This window comes from Numida meleagris, chromosome 2 (assembly GCF_002078875.1).
Source record: "Numida meleagris isolate 19003 breed g44 Domestic line chromosome 2, NumMel1.0, whole genome shotgun sequence".
Lineage (NCBI taxonomy): Eukaryota > Metazoa > Chordata > Aves > Galliformes > Numididae > Numida > Numida meleagris.
Genome location: NC_034410.1, coordinates 87,236,272 through 87,248,948, shown reverse-complemented (window position 1 = coordinate 87,248,948; position 12,677 = coordinate 87,236,272). Strand labels below are relative to the sequence as shown.

Here is a 12,677-nt window from a genome sequence, read left to right as displayed (position 1 = left end):
ACCTCTGGCACAGCATACTAACTCTGTAGCTGTTTACTGGGGACTGGGCACTTTCAGCCACCTCTGCCACTGAAGACAGTGTCCTTAAATAATAAAAATGAACAGTAATAACCTAGTCAGTTATTCCTAGTCCCTGTTGCAGTTTGAATACAGGCAAATTTCAAAGTTACCCTATGTGTGAGATTGGAGTGGAGCGAGGTCTGCGTGTACCTCTATGGACTGAAGCAGGACTGGTAAGTGTCCTGAAGGCACCTATATGTGTCTTCTATCATTGAAGAAAGTGAGAAGGGAGATTCTGTGGGAGTTATCCCTAGTTCTTCTTGAGTGGGTGAAGATGCTCAGCATGTGTCCAACATGTTTGCTGGCAGCCATGCCCCAGCCTGCATACCACCAATAAACTTTGCTGCCTGGAGAGATACATTTTTTTGGATGATATTGTAATAGTTAGATTGGAGCTGCACTTTGTACTCTCAGTTGTGTCCTAGCCGATAGTTCTGTTTTGATTGCTTACTGATTGCCCAGAAAGTGGGAAGGATGATTCTGTGGCAGTCATCCCTAGTCCCACTTGAGCAACTTCCATGAATCTTGGAGGTGGAGCATGCTAGTAATAGTATTGAAAGTTGATACTGAGTCCTTCGCAATGGAAATAAAAGCAGCTTTTCGTATGTTTTATTCACTGTGTTTTTACCTGCTTAGTAGTTTGTTTAAAAGCCTGTAGTGTGAAAGAAACAAATGCTTAGCTCATTTATTTATAAGTATATCTAGATTCTGCTTTGATCAAAAATCAGCATCCACTTGGCTTTTGTTTCCGGTAGTGTATTCAGACTAAACCTTTACAACTGCCTACTTCATGAGAAGTTGAAGCCATATACAAAACTTTAGATTTGTTGTACTTCCATGTCAGATGTATGTGTATATATATGTAATGTGATCGCAGAACTCCCACTGTTATTTTTGCAGTGCTTGCAGAGTAAGATAGATAAGTTTTTTCATGTTAACCACTTATCTGAGAATGCAGAAAACCCTCTAAAAGCTTTTACTATTAATATGTAAATATTTGTTTTCACAATTTGCTGGCCTGGAGTTTTTATTCCATACATTTTACTTGGTACTTACAAGGCAAGCACTGTACAAATAGCTATGGGAATCGTAAGCCATAAGGTCAGCATACAAGGGAAAGGAAGTGGAATCAATAGAAGTGGTAACTTCAGAAGTCACCATAGCATCTGTCATGTAGATGTTCTATCAGCCTTAAGCAAGCTGTCCACTACGGCACTCATCATGTAACAAAGCTAGCTTAAATTCATGCATGTAATGTACACAATACATTGCCTACACACCAGGGCTTGATTTGCTTGATTTGATCTCAGTCATTAATTTGCTACCTTATTAAAAACTATTTAGTTACCTGCTTGTAGCTCCTCACTGTCCTCGTACTTTGTTTATAGCCAGCGTGTTTGCCTTAGGTATTTCCTTATTGTCATTCATATGATAGTATGTGGAAATACCCAAGATTTCATGTGGACATGAGGTAACATGTAGTCCTGCATGCATAATAGGAATCTATTAGAATTCCTAGATCCCATACACAAACTCTTGTTAAGCCCCTGGAGGAATGAGGTAGATTCACTATTTTTAAAACTCAGAATACTGCGATCTCAGTAGTAGTGTTTTTATCATGATGCTGCAAGCAATTTCTGTTTACTGTACCTTACAATGGGAATGTAACTGAACTCCAAAAGAACTAGGCTATAATCTATTCTAATCTATATGGTGAAAAATAGAAGCTTGGGAAACTAGTCTTGCTGGAGAGCACGGGGAAAGACAGTCTCCAGTGAAAGGAAAAGAGCTTCTTCCGATTGGCTGCAAAGATGAGATTAAAATGGGTAGATTCCATTTAAATCTAAGACTAATAGAATTTTAGTTTGACTTGCTGACCTTAGTCATAGACTTTTGGACTGAAAGATCTCGGGCTCTTACCTTACTGATCCTTACAGTGTGTGTGTGAGTCTTGTAGGGATCTGTGTATTCCACTTTTGGATGAGGATTTTATCTGAAGATGATTAACAGCACTCAGTGAAGATATTTATGGGATACAATACTGTGAAATTCGTTTGAGGAATGGGAAGGATGAGTCTAGTGAGTCCTAAGGTGCAGTTACTTTTGGCTCAGCAACTCTCATCCATTATTTAGTTCTCATCCAGAGTGCCTCCTGTTGTCTTTTGCAAAGTCTGCCATATTATTTCTAGACCTCTCAGTAACTGTAATGTATGCTTGCTGGCCAGGAAAACTGTTTAGAAACACACACTGCACATTTAAGAGGAGATGCAGAAAACTGTTTCTCTGCTTGTTCTATTACTCTAGCTCAGGGTAATTTGCATTGCTTTTTGGGATGCGCGCATCTTCTATTTATTGATTTAAAATATTTATTTTCAGTCTTTTAGTGGATGTAGGCAAGTGCATTTGGTACTGGAGCAAGTTTTCAGAACAGTTTGCAAGCCTAGACTGTATAAGGCTACTTTGAAATTTTCTTCCTACTGACTGAAGGAATTTGCTGTTGCAGAAAATATGGAATTTGTGTATTTTTCTATGTTAAAAAACAACAAAAAAAAAAACCCATGCAACTCAAGTTTCTTATTTTCTTTCATCTTTCCTGACTTGAAGAATTAAATCAGAGGATTCTCTACCAGAAAAGGAAAGTAGGAAACAAACAGAAAGCAGAACAAGGCAAAGGTTGAGCACAGCTGGAGAGAATAATAGTCTACAAGTAAAAAATGGAGTGTGTGTTATGCACTGCAGGGCTTGCCTGCCTGATTTACTCTTCCTATTCTGGAGACCAGAAGCAAAGGGAAGTGCTGAATTTTTGAGTGGCACAGGACTAAAGCAGCACAGTGTAGTTAAATGATCTTTGAGAGCTTCCTGGGAAGTATCTCCAAATGCTGAAGTTCCCAAGTGCTGCAAGTGAAGAAACAGGGAAATTTTAGAAAAGATTGTCTGAAGCAAAGAAATTGATTTCTTTCAGCGTAGCAGTAGTGATCAGTCTGCTCACAGGAACATACTACGACTTGCAAAGAAAAGATCAAGTTTGAGGTATGGGGAAACATATATATCAGTTTTTGCTTTTTTTTTTTTTTTTTAATCCATTACTCTTTGTATGTAGTACCTCTGGGTAGAATAATAAATAATGTGTTCTTTGGGGAAAGCTCCAGCAAGTTAGCTGATGCCAAAAGGCAGAAATGGAGGAAGGCTTATAACGTTACAAGCAAATTGGGATTTTCTCTTCAACATGTTCAACAAAGACGGAGTTGCAGCTTGGTGATAGAGGCAAGGAGTGACTGGTCCATCCAGAATGATCTGACATTAACAAACCCAGTTGCTTGGGAAGCAGGCTTGAGTGGGGATTAAAGGCTGAAAAGATCAACTTGCTGTAGTTGTTACAGTGATAGCCAAGAATGGATTGATGCTCTCACTGAGCTCTCTCCTCTGTGTACTGTTAAGGCTGGCTGTGCAGGACAGTGCTTTGCCCAGACTCATTGTCTAGGAAGTATTGTTCTCAATGGATGATCTCCAACCCTATTATAATTATGACAGCTACTGGCAAACTGTACTTGATGGAAAATCTAACTCCTTTTCATTTCATTTATAACATATATAATTATTCTGGATTTTGTGATTCACATCTGTGCCTGTGAAAAGAGAATCAGTCTGTGAACTGAGGGTTATTTTAGTTCATGCTGGTGTTTAAGATCTTTCATTTCTAACTTTGTCCAGTCATTTGTATGGGAAATTCACACTTTCTAATCCAGATGGAGATTTTCCTAAATGTAAAATTGAAAATGTAGATCCAAACTTTACAAATCCCACCATTTTCAGATAGGTGTGGTAGTGGAAAGGACCAACTATATGTAATAATACAATTCCTGATGCAGTCCAGAAACAGCATTATGCCTATTGAATGAGTCACCCTAAAAACAGATCAGTTTAAAAGAACAGACTACTTAATTAGCAATAAAACTAGTAATACTCAGAACTGAGTAGATTGATTTGACTCATTTGCTATATACCAATTAGGTAAATTTAGATGTGATTTGAAAGTCAGACATAATAAATTTAGGGCAATGAAAAAAAGGGGAATTCTAATTCCAAAGCAGCATGTGGACAGTATGATTACAGTAAGTATAGTTTTGGGAGCATCAGAATGCCCTCCCTAACATCTTTAATTGACCTGACCTTCCATCATCCATTTCAGATGAGCTTTATTCCATTCAAGAGAGGGAATGCCGCAAAGTAAAACAAAAAAAACCCCAGTTATTAACAGCTGGTCTGTGTGATTCATAATACTTTCCAGCCTGTCACATTAAGTTCGTAGGACATTCAGTCTCTTCATATAGTAACCAGGGCTTTGATCTTCTGAGAAGTTAAATGTGAGAAGCGCATAGTGTTGCACTACCCATTCAGTTTATCAAATACAGTTTTCCAAATGCATTTATCACCCTTCTCCAGAAAGATACCATTATTTTTCTCTTCTGTTATCAATTTCATTTCTGACAATTACTTTATTTCTTACATTTTTATTTTTATCAGAGTGTTATAGCTGCAGGAATGCATCCCGACACCCACAGATGTCATTCGGTGTGCTGTAGTGCTGAAATTCAAGCACTGTATGCCTACTGCCAGGGCTGACACCCACTCACTAGGAATATTTATGCAACTATATGACCGAGGCCAGGGCTGTGAACATACCTCATCCTCAAGAACTCTTTGGCCTAATGCTCTCAGCAGCTGCTCTGAGTCATAACGGGCAGCCATCCTGAGAGGTTGCACCACATGTTGGGGCAGAGTGGTTTTATGTACATACTTGAAAAGCTCCAGCCTGCCTTCAAGAACTGGGAAGAAAATGTGGCTCTCTCATAACCCCTGTTTCAGGAGAAAGTTGGCTTTATCTGCCTGAAAAGAAGAAAGAACCAAAGGTGAAAGTGTTATTTCTCAGTTCAGATGGCAGTGATCCTGAGGAGAAGGGGACTCTGTTCACTTGTTTTCTACTCTCACTAAGGTTGCTCTGAAATTGAAGCCAATGTGTTTTGCATGATTCGTTTTTCACTTTTTCTGCCTCCAGAGGGCTAATCAGGTGTGCAGTCTAATACTATATTTTGTAGGCAAAGGAGAGATGACACAGAGTGACTTCTTCCTTAAACACTGGTGCTTAGCTTTCTATTAGAGATGGTTTCTACCTGAAGAGGATGTTTATGAGTTGAGTTATAAAAGATTTTTTTACATATCCCAGAACACAAATGTGAACCTGATTATGAAGCCATTACAGAGAATGCAGAATAGCTTGATGTGTTTGCTATAGTCTGTACTGCTGCAACACTTTTTAATATCTGGGGTTTTGTAAAAGGTGATTTTTCTTGCAGCATTTGCTGCACAGAAACAGATGCATGTAAATGACAGAAGGTCACTTGTGACACTAAGGGACATGGTTTAGTGATGGGATTCGGTAGGTCAGGTAGACAGTTGGACTCAATGATCTTGAAGGCCTTTTCCAACCTAAATGATTCTATGATTATCTGCTAGAAGAAAATGAAGCGTATTTGACATCGATATATAGTTACAAAGCAGCAGATTTGCACACTATTATACATGTGTTTAGAGTAGCCACTGCATTCATCTAAATTAAAAGATGGTGTTTGGTTTTTGGATATTCTCCTCTTTCTCATCAACTGGGGACCTGCCGTGGAAGCAAGGTATTTGGAATGCCTATGTAATGCAGGCCTCATTTCCATACAGGTATGTTTGGATGGGCAGCTGCAGCTCTTCCTTACAGTCACTAAATAACCCCTGTGGCAGTAACAGCAGCTGTGTGTATGATGATGTAGTGAACTTTGGTATTACAGGAACATATATCAGAGTGGGGGCTACCAGATCAGTGTCTACAGTTTAAAATATTTTAGCTGGAATACGGGAGATATCCTATCCTATCCCACATGTGAGCCATGTGCTTGCTGTCAGTACTCCTGAGAGTACAGACTGGTAAGATGTAAGAACTTTTGGAACATGAAATGGCAAGTGTCATATAATAATCACATATATGCCAATATTTTAATGGAGACAACAGTACTATGTATGGAAAATACGAGCGTACACTGCCAAAATAAATTAAAAAAAAAACAAATAAATCTTGCCTCTAGCTTTATTTTACATGCTCTTTTCCTACTGGCAATCTTGATAATGGAAATGTACAAAGTTATCATTAATAGCAGTGAATTTCACGAATATAATAACTGTCAGTACATGCCGAGGATGTAGATGAGTTATACCGTGTATCTCTATCATTGATCATGTATTTGGGAGCCATTAAAATATATTAAAAAGTTTTAAATGATTAATCACATTCTGAAGGCAGTGCCAATATAATGAATATAAATATTATATGTGGAGGAGAAAGAGTTGTTTAAAAGAATCTTTATTTCTGATCAAAATAACAGAAGAAATATCTTCTATCTTGTCACATTTCCTTTGAAACAAGTCTTAAAAATTTGTGCAAATTAACTACACACTGATAAGACTTCAGTGCAACAGGTGTGCAATTAAGGGACAACAAAAGAGGGTTTATTAGACTCAGAATGTCATTTGAAAATTTTAATTGCCTTTGTGAGCTGGGGGAAAGTTCATTCTGAATGTTTTACTTATCTTCCAGGAACCATAATTATGTCAGAAGAACTGCGAGATGCGTTGGATAGTATGTATGATGCCAGAATTCCCAAACTATGGTTTCGGATTTCCTGGGAGTCTACAACTTTAGGATTTTGGTTTACTGAGCTTCTTGAAAGAAACCAGCAGTTCAGCAGCTGGCTCATGGATGGCCGACCGAATCAGTTCTGGATGACGGGGTTCTTTAATCCACAGGTAGGTCTGCCAGATTGACCTAACTGCTGTGTAAGAGAGAGGTTACACGGTGAGAGAACTTCAAGCTAACTCCATCATGACTATCCTAAGTGTAATCTAAAAACATTTTTAGCTTAAATGTTACATAAATTAAGTTTAAAATGAATATTTTGTTTGACAAAAAATAACATGGTGAAATAATGGAACGCCCCATCCCTGGAGGCGCTCAAGGCCAGGTTGGATGGGGGCCCTGGGCAGCCTGAGCTGGTGGGGGGCAGCCCTGCCCACGGCAGAGGGTGGGGATGGGTGGGCTTTGAGGTCCCTTCCAACCCACGCCATTCTGTGATTCTATGATCTTCTGATTGCTTTGATTATGGGGTGGAAATGGGGTGAAGACATTTTTGTGCATTTCCACATTTCCTGTTTTGATCCTTTCCTCTGCTACAGTAATCTATTTTTCATTCATTGTGTGAAAACCCCTTAAAGAACAAAACAAGGTATGGTTGAAAACTTTGACATAGGAAAAAGAGATGTGGATTTCACTCTCAATCCTTGTAAATCAGTTCGTTGAAATGGAAGGCTTGTTATTTATACCACCCCAGGCTTGTGCCAGTCTTGATCTGGAGAGATATATAAAACATACAGCCCCTGCCCCGCACTGCGGAAAAAAAAAAAACCTGTTACAGAGTGAAACACAAAAAAAAAAGGGAACAGCTGAGAGCAGAGTTAAAAGAGGTGAAGCACACATACTTAGGTGATGCGCAGATCCCCCGCACAGATAACCACATTCATTAAAGCTTTTTGTGATTCACAGATGTTTGTGGGAACTGTGAATTGTGGAAGTGAGTCATTGGGAGAGCATCCAGCCAACAGGTTGCTGTGGAGCCTTAGCAAAGAGCTATTTTAAAGATGTATTTTAATCTCAGTACTTGTTAGCAATGCAAAAGCTAGCTGAAACAGCTGCCTCGAAGAGAGAAAGCAACAGTGGCAAATATTCTCTAGCGCTACTGCTGGGAAGTGCTCATCTATCATCTAGCCTGTCTGTCAGCTGTCTGCCCATACAACTTTATAGCACAGAAGCATGCTCATAAAATCCCTGAGTAAAGGGTTCCCAAGCAGAAGTATGAAAGAGAGGAGAAGTGGTTTTAATAAAACGATTATGCTTCTGTAGTTGATTTGTTAACAACACTAAAATATTCCTAAGTAACTGTTGCAATGATCAGGCTGGATGCAACCCTGATGGGCTTTGGCTTTTGTTCCTATTTGCTTTTGTACTACGGATGAGGAAGAGCTGATGCAGATTTTGTATTGGCTGTTTTAGCTGGCGTTGTTTTTGCTGTTTGGGGTTGTGTCAGTCCTGAAATTTGGCCAGCCCAGTTGAGGCATTCTGCATTTCTTTTGGATCCATGTGTCTGGATTCTTCAAAAAAGCTGCCAAGTAATCAGAGTAAAATGTCCCCAGACAAGTCACGATTTAATAGAGCAGAGTAAGTGAGAAAGCCTCTAGAAATTCTAAAATTAAACACTTCATGACACATAGTTCCAGAAGTCCCTAAACACATATTGTGCAGAGAAAAATATCCAGAAGATGTGTTTACCTGACTTAAACAACCATTGGTGCTGACAGTCACAGATTTCATCATCAGATAGTTATTTCTGTAGTCTCTATTTTCTGTAACCCAGGCTATTGGGACATTCTACAAGAAATTTGTCTGAACAAAGACACAAATATTTAGCTAAATATTATTTTTGTTAATAACGTTGCTGTGTTTAAAACCATTATTTCACATGTTAAGAAAACTGATTTCCATCTTCTCAAGCAAGCTGAGGTGATGAAGTGCTTGTTCTAATGGTTTAATGGCTTGTTTGTAACAGCTGAGAAACTCTCAGAAAAAATCCTTTCATTTGGGAGAGGAAATGCAGCTCCAAAATAATTTGTAATTTGCCTACTTGCACAGATCTCACTGCTTGCTTTATCGTCAATGGATAAATGCCATGGATAACGGAAGACAATAAAGCAGATTTATAGCATTGGAAGAATGAAACACTCTGGCAATAAAAAAAAAACACAAAATAGGACCTGACTTTGCCTTCTCTTGGACTGGTTATATACTGGGATAAATTCAGTGGTTTCACAGAAGTTAATTTTTATTTATAGTGATACAAATGAGGGCAGGCTGAGGCTTCTGTGTAAAAGAAAAACTGATTCCCTTTGTGTATCTGCACTGGGCCAAGATAACCGGGTGAGCCGAACAAAGAGTGCCTCCTGGATGCAGTCCTCAAAACCATAGTGCTATGCATCTTCCATTTCTACCTCCCCATTGCCTTATTGTGCTGGATACTGCTTTATTGCTTCCTTGTTTGCATTGCTGTATCCAGCTGCTGTCACTTGTCCTATTTGTGGATTTTAAGCCCTGTGAGGCAGAACTGTCTTTCTGGTTGTAGAGTGCTCAGCGTAATGAAGCCCCAGCCTATTTCCAAGAGCCTGAGATGCCAAAGTAATGTGAATACTAATAGGAAGATGAAGTGCAATGGCTCCATTGCTCAGAGCCTGCTTGATTCCACAGTAACCCTGCAATATTTTGCTTGTTGTAGGAAATGCAAAATAAGTGACAAACAAGGAACCTCATAAGCAAGGTAAAAGAGATTATGTGATCTTGGAAACAATAGACATTGGTTTCTTTACTTCTTGTCATAGCTTCCATGGATGCCTGATTCTGGAAGGTTCAGAGTTAGTTTGCATGGGTTGTTAGAAAGTAAAGGAGCCAGTGTTTAGCAGCCTTCAGTGAGCAGGCCAGGGAGATGTTTGGGAAAGGGCAGGTGAGGAAAAGAAGAAATCATTTTCTGTGGTTTAAAATTTTAACCACCTCCTGACTCAAAAACAAAACAACAACAAACAAACAAAAGGCCCACCCAACCAAAAGCAAAACAAAAAGCAACCCTCCAAAAAAACCAAACCAAAACAGCAAGAACAACAAGAAAAACTGACTAAACGGGGCAAAGATACTAGAAATTAAACCAGGTTTCAGTACTTCAAAACTGAGGCCCTGGCTCCCAGCTGCAGGCTTGAACACCTTCTAGGATTCATTCTAATGAGAATATAAATGTTACAAGTCCCACTGCAGAGAGCATATATGTTCTACCATCTCTGCAAGAACAGTCAGCTGACTAAATCTTATCCCTGAAGACAACGCACAGATCTGAGCATACTTTTATATCCGTATTTCCACAGAGCCTTTGTACTGATTCCCTTAGTGCAGTCACTGCTCTGTCCTGTCCTCTTCCTACTCTTCTCTCTTTCATATTTCTGTAGATTTGGGTCTGGTGGCCCAGTGGGGCCTTCTGGCAGTGAACACTGTGTGTTTTAAACTAATGGTACTATCATGCTTCCCCAAATTAAAATTCCACAAATTAACCACAAGGATTCTACTTTCATTTAATGGCCATTCTGATAGAAGAACTTGGCCTTTAATCCTGTCTCCCTTAGCGGTGTGCAAGAGTTCTCAACTACTTCAAATGCAATTACAATTATCTTTGCTATCACAAAAGCTCTTTGCAATACTTGTCCTGGGGTTCCTGGAATGGCATTAATGAGAAGCCACCAATGTCATTTAACTGAATCATCTGAGTTCATGAATGTCATCTCATAATGGGAGGGGTGCTTTGTTGCTGGGAGGTGCTCAGACCTGCAGCAGAAGCACCAGGCTCAGTTGTCAGATGCTGGTCCTACACCAAAACCAAGATGCTGCTATTGCTGCATGTAGCTTTTTTTCCTTTCCTTCAGCCCTAGCAATAGCTCTCCCTCTACTATAACTGGATGAATAAAAGAAAACTAAAAATGTTAATCAATACCCTCATTGCTACTGATTTCTTTCTACGTACAGTTGCAGCTCTTGTATCCCCCTTTGTGTTTTCCCCATGTGTCTTTGTTTTTCCCCACCTCTTCTCTAGATACCTTCTTTCTCTGCTCTGAAATCCATCCTGAAACTTCTTCCTTCCAGTTATCCTCCCAATAAATTCCTCTTGTTCTTCTATTTTCAATTTTTGTATTTTATCCATGGATCCAATGATTGCACAAATCAGTTTCCGTATGGTAAAACAAAGTGTGCATCCACAGTGTGTGCACGGGAAGCGCAAAGCTGTCAGTCCTCTTGTCTCTTAGGGCTATTGAATTTCCCATGTACTACAGTGTGCACATATATGGACAGATATATGGAAAAAGCCAACCTGCATCTTCAGCTGGGCCTGCCTTACAATAGCCTGTACCTGTATCCTGATTGTAATCCTTCAGAACAGAGAATGAGTTTCATAGAGTCATAGAATCACAGAATGGTTTGGGTTGGAAGGGACCTTTAAGATCATCTAGTTCCAACCCCTCTGCTGTAGGCAGGGAGACCTCTCTCAAGACCAGGTTGCTCAAAGCTACATCCAGCCTGGCCTTGAGAGTTTCCAGGGAGGGGGCATCCACAACCTCTTTAGGCAACCTGTTCCAGTGTCTATTGCTGAAATGCTGAGCATTCATCTTGCTGGTGTCTTCAGCAGTATGCTATGTTAGTGCACTGAAGCTTTGAACTGAGCCGCAGCTACGTTTTGCCCTGCTGACAGGGGCATGTCAGCAGTTAATTACATGATCGCAGTTTATACTTCCCTTGCGGTCTGTAAAAGGCATTGGGAATTTTTGACTGAAAAGCATTTCTACAGAGTTCCTATAAGGAAAGGTAATATAGCACTTGAAATCACAGTATTATTGGTGCCTTAGCAGTCACTTGTGTTTAGAATCTTACAAACCACATTTATTTGCTGGCTGTGTAAACCTTTCTCCATTTGGCTTATTGTAAAGTAGGTGTGTGAGGTGAGATGAGTTAGACGTACAGCTTCCTATGCATTAAATAGTCCACTTTGGTGGCTTCTTTGCACCAGCACAAGCATAGCAAGTGTTTACAATAGCCTGGCACTGGGACAGTGTAGGAAAGTACTGGACTTACAGTACTGAAATTAGTTGCATAAGTATGTGAGATTCTGTGGGTTGAGGTTTATACTGCTTGTGCCACTATTGTATAGGAAAGCAGCTGGAACTGGGTACGTTCAAGCTTCTTCAAAAGCCTGTGTCATATTCGATCTCCTCAGGGATTCCTCACTGCCATGAGGCAGGAGACAACTCGCTCAAACGTAGCAAAAGGATGGGCACTTGACAGCGTTGTTTTGCACAACGAGGTGACCAAGATGATGAAAGAAGACGTGGCTGGCCCGCCTCCCGCTGACGTCGGTGGGGTCTATATATACGGCCTTTTCCTCGAAGGGGCCGGTTGGGACCGCAGGAACAGCAAGCTGGTCGAGTCGGCACCAAAGGTAAAGATCGATGGAGCATCACTGACTGCAGTGTAACATGGTGTGCTCAGAGAAAACCAGAAAGCATTCTGAGCGCCTGCAGCGTAGGTTTCACAGCAGGTTGTAAGAGGGTAAAGTAACAGCAGAACTAGGAAGAGGACAGGGTGTGCACCCACCACAACAGACCAAAAGCCTCTGTCAGAAGATGAGTTTGGGATGCGCTGCACTTGCGCAGAGCAGATGCTGGGCTCCTTGGCTTCTGGGGCTGAACTACATCTGAATGAGTGCAACCCATGATCAGCCTTCTTTGGACTGAGAGAGTGGGCCCTGTCACTGCTCCCAGAGCCTGCTAGAGCCTGCTGATGGCAGCGTTTAGGTGACTAGAGACCCCTGGCACTGCTTTTGAATTACCGGTATTAGTTCTGGGCTTCTGCTCAGTTATCCATGTATGCAGTTACATTTTGC

At 40.4% G+C, this 12,677-nt stretch overlaps 1 protein-coding gene across 9 annotated transcripts in view; it reads left to right on the top strand.

Moving 5' to 3' along the window:
* Positions 1 to 12,677, top strand: part of LOC110393739 (dynein heavy chain 5, axonemal-like) — a 155,023-nt gene that overhangs the window by 140,791 nt on the left and 1,555 nt on the right. For all 9 annotated transcript variants that reach the window (XM_021386966.1, XM_021386957.1, XM_021386964.1 and 6 more), the window contains 2 exons: positions 6,698 to 6,906; positions 12,012 to 12,233. In XM_021386966.1, coding sequence (XP_021242641.1) covers positions 6,698 to 6,906; positions 12,012 to 12,233 — 431 coding nt within the window. The remainder of the gene's footprint in view (positions 1 to 6,697; positions 6,907 to 12,011; positions 12,234 to 12,677) is intronic.